The following is a 3,240-nucleotide window of genomic DNA, read 5'->3' on the forward strand; positions in this document are numbered from 1 at the left end:
TATGAAGACAAATCTGAATATAGATATGATGATTATGAATTTGTTAATACATTATTGTCCCCATCAGGAACTAAACTTCTACCTTCTGTTGTGTAGGCTCCAGATTTGGAATTGAAACCGCTTCCCGAGCATCTTAAGTATGCATTTTTGGAAAAGGTAATACCTTACCCATTATAATTTCAAATAAACTCTCTAAACCCGAGGAAGAAAGTTTGATCCAGGTACTAAAGAGTCATAAAGAGGCGATTGGCTGGACCATTGCTGACTTGAAAGGGATAAGCCCTTTGACATGTACCCACAAGATTTACTTGGAGGAGAACACGAAACCAAGGAGAGAGGCACAAAGACGTTTAAACCCTAATATGATGGAGGTGGTAAAAAAGGAAATAATTAAGTTGCTGGATGCTGACATAATCTTCCCCATTTCTGACAGCAGATAGGTAAGTCTGGTACAAGTAGTGCCCAAGAAAACAGGCGTGACGGTAAAAAAAAATGTTGAGGGTGACTTAGTACCGGTCCGAGTGCAGAACGGGTGGCGTGTCTGCATCGATTACAGGAAGTTGAACGCTTATACTAGAAAAGATCATTTCCCTCTTCCTTTTGTAAACCAAATGCTTGAACGTTTAGTTGGTAAAACTCACTTTTGTTGTCTTGATGAATATTCAGGTTTCTTCTAGATCCCCTATTGCGCCAGACAACCAGGAAAAGACCACTTTTACATGCCCTTTCGGCATATTTGCAGGAGGATGCCATTTGGAATTTGCAACGCACCAGTTACCTTCCAAAGATGCATGATGAGTATATTTTCTGAATATGTAGAAAAAATTATTGAAGTTTTTATGGATGATTTTACCATGTATGGGAACTGTTTTACTAAATGCCTTGAAAATCTTACGATAATTTTGAACAGGTGCATAGAATTTAATTTTGTCTTGAACTATGAAAAGTGTCATTTTATGGTAGACAAAGGTTTGATTCTAGGTTATATAGTCTCGTCTAAGGGAATTGAGGTTGATAAGGCCAAAATTGACATTATAAATTCTCTGCCATATCCCTCGACTGTTAGAAAGATACGTTTTTTTCTTGGCCATGCAGGATTTTATAGGCATTATATAAAAAACCTTCTCAAAAATAGCTGAACCATTGTGCGATCTGTTGCAGAAAGACAAGAAATATGAGTTTGGTCCAAAATACAAAGAGGCTTTTGATACAGTCAAGCAAAAGTTGGTAACTGCTCCTATAGTACAAGCACCAGACTGGAACTATCCCTTTGAAATTATGTGTGATGCAAACAAATGCAGCGTGGGAGCCGTATTGGGACGAAAGATAGCTAAAGAGCCTCATGTCATCTGCTATGCCTCAAAGACCCTAGCTGCTGCACAAAGCAACTACAGAACCACAGAAAAAGAACTTTTAGCTATTGTATTTACTTTAGATAAATTTCGATCATATTTACTAGGATCTAAGGTGATTATTTTTTCTGACCATCTAGCTCTTAGGTACTTGATCGCAAAGAAGGAAGCAAAGCCAAGGCTCATTAGGTGGATTTTACTACTCTAAGAATTTAACATCGAGATTCGTGACAAAAAGAGGTGTGAAAACCTGATGGCCGACCATTTGAGTAGGATAAAAACTTCATTTGATGATGTTCCTATAAAGGATGAGCTCCCTGAGGAAAGCTTATTCTCAACCGAGGCTCACTATCCGTGGTATGTAGACATAGTTAATCTCTTAACCACAGGATCGTTGGCCACTGAGTTAGCTCGATCCGTAAAAAACAAGCTTAGACGCGAAGCTCAGAATTACATATGGGATGATCCATACTTGTGGAAACATTGCTCAAATCATATAATACAACGATGTGTTCCAAAAACCGAGGTAACCTCTATCCTTACTTTTTGTCATATAGAAGCTTGTGGAGGTCACTTTGGCCCTAAACGAACAGCTCACAAGGTATTGGAGTGTGGGCTATATTGGCCCACAATCTTTCACGACGCATTTAACTTTTGTAAGTCTTGCGATAAATGCCAGCATGCAGGTAATATCACTAAACGAAATCAAATGCCCCTATCCCCGATTCATGTATGTGAGATTTTTTATGTATGGGCATCGACTTCATGGGCCCTTTTATTTCTTCGTTTGGAAGCGTATATATACTTCTTGCAGTAGACTATGTTTCTAAATGGATAGAAGCAAAGCCTACTCGTAATGATAATGCTAAAACTATTGTGGAGTTTCTAAAACGAATTATTTTTTCTAGGTTTGGCACACCTCGAGATTTGATCAGTGATCGTGGTACCCACTTTTGTAACAAGGTCATGGAGGCACTATTATCAAAATATGGAGTTCATCATCGTATAGCAATAGCCTACCATCCCCAAACAAACGGCCTAGCAGAGGTTTCGAACAAGGAGGTCAAGTCAATTTTGGAAAAATATGGTTTGACCCAACCGTAAGGATTGGAGTCTTCGGCTCAATGACGCGCTTTAGGCCTATCGGACGGTGTATAAGGGACCAATTGGCATGACCCCGTATCGACTTATTTTTGGCAAGACGTGTCATCTACCAGTAGAGTTGGAACATAAAGCTTATTGGGCTATTCGACAATGTAACATGGAGTTAAAGCCCGAAGGGAAGGCAAGGAAATTGGACATTCAAGAATTAGAGGAAATTCGCAATGATGCCTATGAAAATGCACGAATTTATAAAGACAAAACAAAGTTGTTTCATGACAAAAATATAGTTCAGAAGCATTTCTCGGTAGGACAAAGAGTTTTACTTTATAACTCCGTATTAAAGCTATTCCCAGGTAAGCTTCGATCACGGTGGTAATGACCTTTTATTGTGACTGAAGTATTTACGCATGGCGCAGTTGAGATAGAAAGCGAAGAATCAGGAAAGTGGTTCACAATCAATGGTCAACGGCTGAAGCCATTTTACGAGAATTTCCAGGCCCACACAGTCGAGAAAATTCAGTTAGAACCACCATAAACCGTTCAAGGCATCGAGCTAACGACGTTAAACAAGCGCTTACTGGGAGGCAACTCAATCTTTAATTTTAAATTTTATTTCTATTATTTTTTTATTTTATTTCTTATTTTATTTTATTTCAATTTGTTTTATTTTTAATTATTTTATTGTATTAATAAAATTCTTTTCTTTTAAATAGGTGAACCGATACCAAAGTAAAGTTCAAGAGGAAGAAAAGCCTTAAACATGCAGCCAAACAGCCCCACTCCA

General features: G+C 38.3%; 1 protein-coding gene across 1 annotated transcript; it reads left to right on the forward strand.

Annotated features, from left to right (window-relative positions):
* The first annotated feature begins 2,613 nt into the window (after positions 1-2,613).
* LOC107929656 (uncharacterized) lies at positions 2,614-2,991 on the forward strand. Its single transcript, XM_016861146.1, has 2 exons — positions 2,614-2,809; positions 2,873-2,991. Exons 1-2 carry the CDS (start codon positions 2,614-2,616, stop codon positions 2,989-2,991), a joined length of 315 nt encoding a protein of 104 aa, XP_016716635.1.
* The last annotated feature ends 249 nt before the right edge of the window (positions 2,992-3,240 follow it).

The sequence above is a fragment of the Gossypium hirsutum genome, chromosome A08 (genome assembly GCF_007990345.1).
Source record: "Gossypium hirsutum isolate 1008001.06 chromosome A08, Gossypium_hirsutum_v2.1, whole genome shotgun sequence".
Taxonomy (NCBI): domain Eukaryota; kingdom Viridiplantae; phylum Streptophyta; class Magnoliopsida; order Malvales; family Malvaceae; genus Gossypium; species Gossypium hirsutum.

Coding starts and splice junctions, on each gene's coding strand:
- LOC107929656 (XM_016861146.1), top strand. CDS start 2,614: ATGGAGTTAAAGCCCGAAGGGAAGGCAAGGAAATTGGACATTCAAGAA. Junction 2,810..2,872: donor CGTATTAAAGCTATTCCCAG/GTAAGCTTCGAT, acceptor CGCATGGCGCAG/TTGAGATAGAAAGCGAAGAA.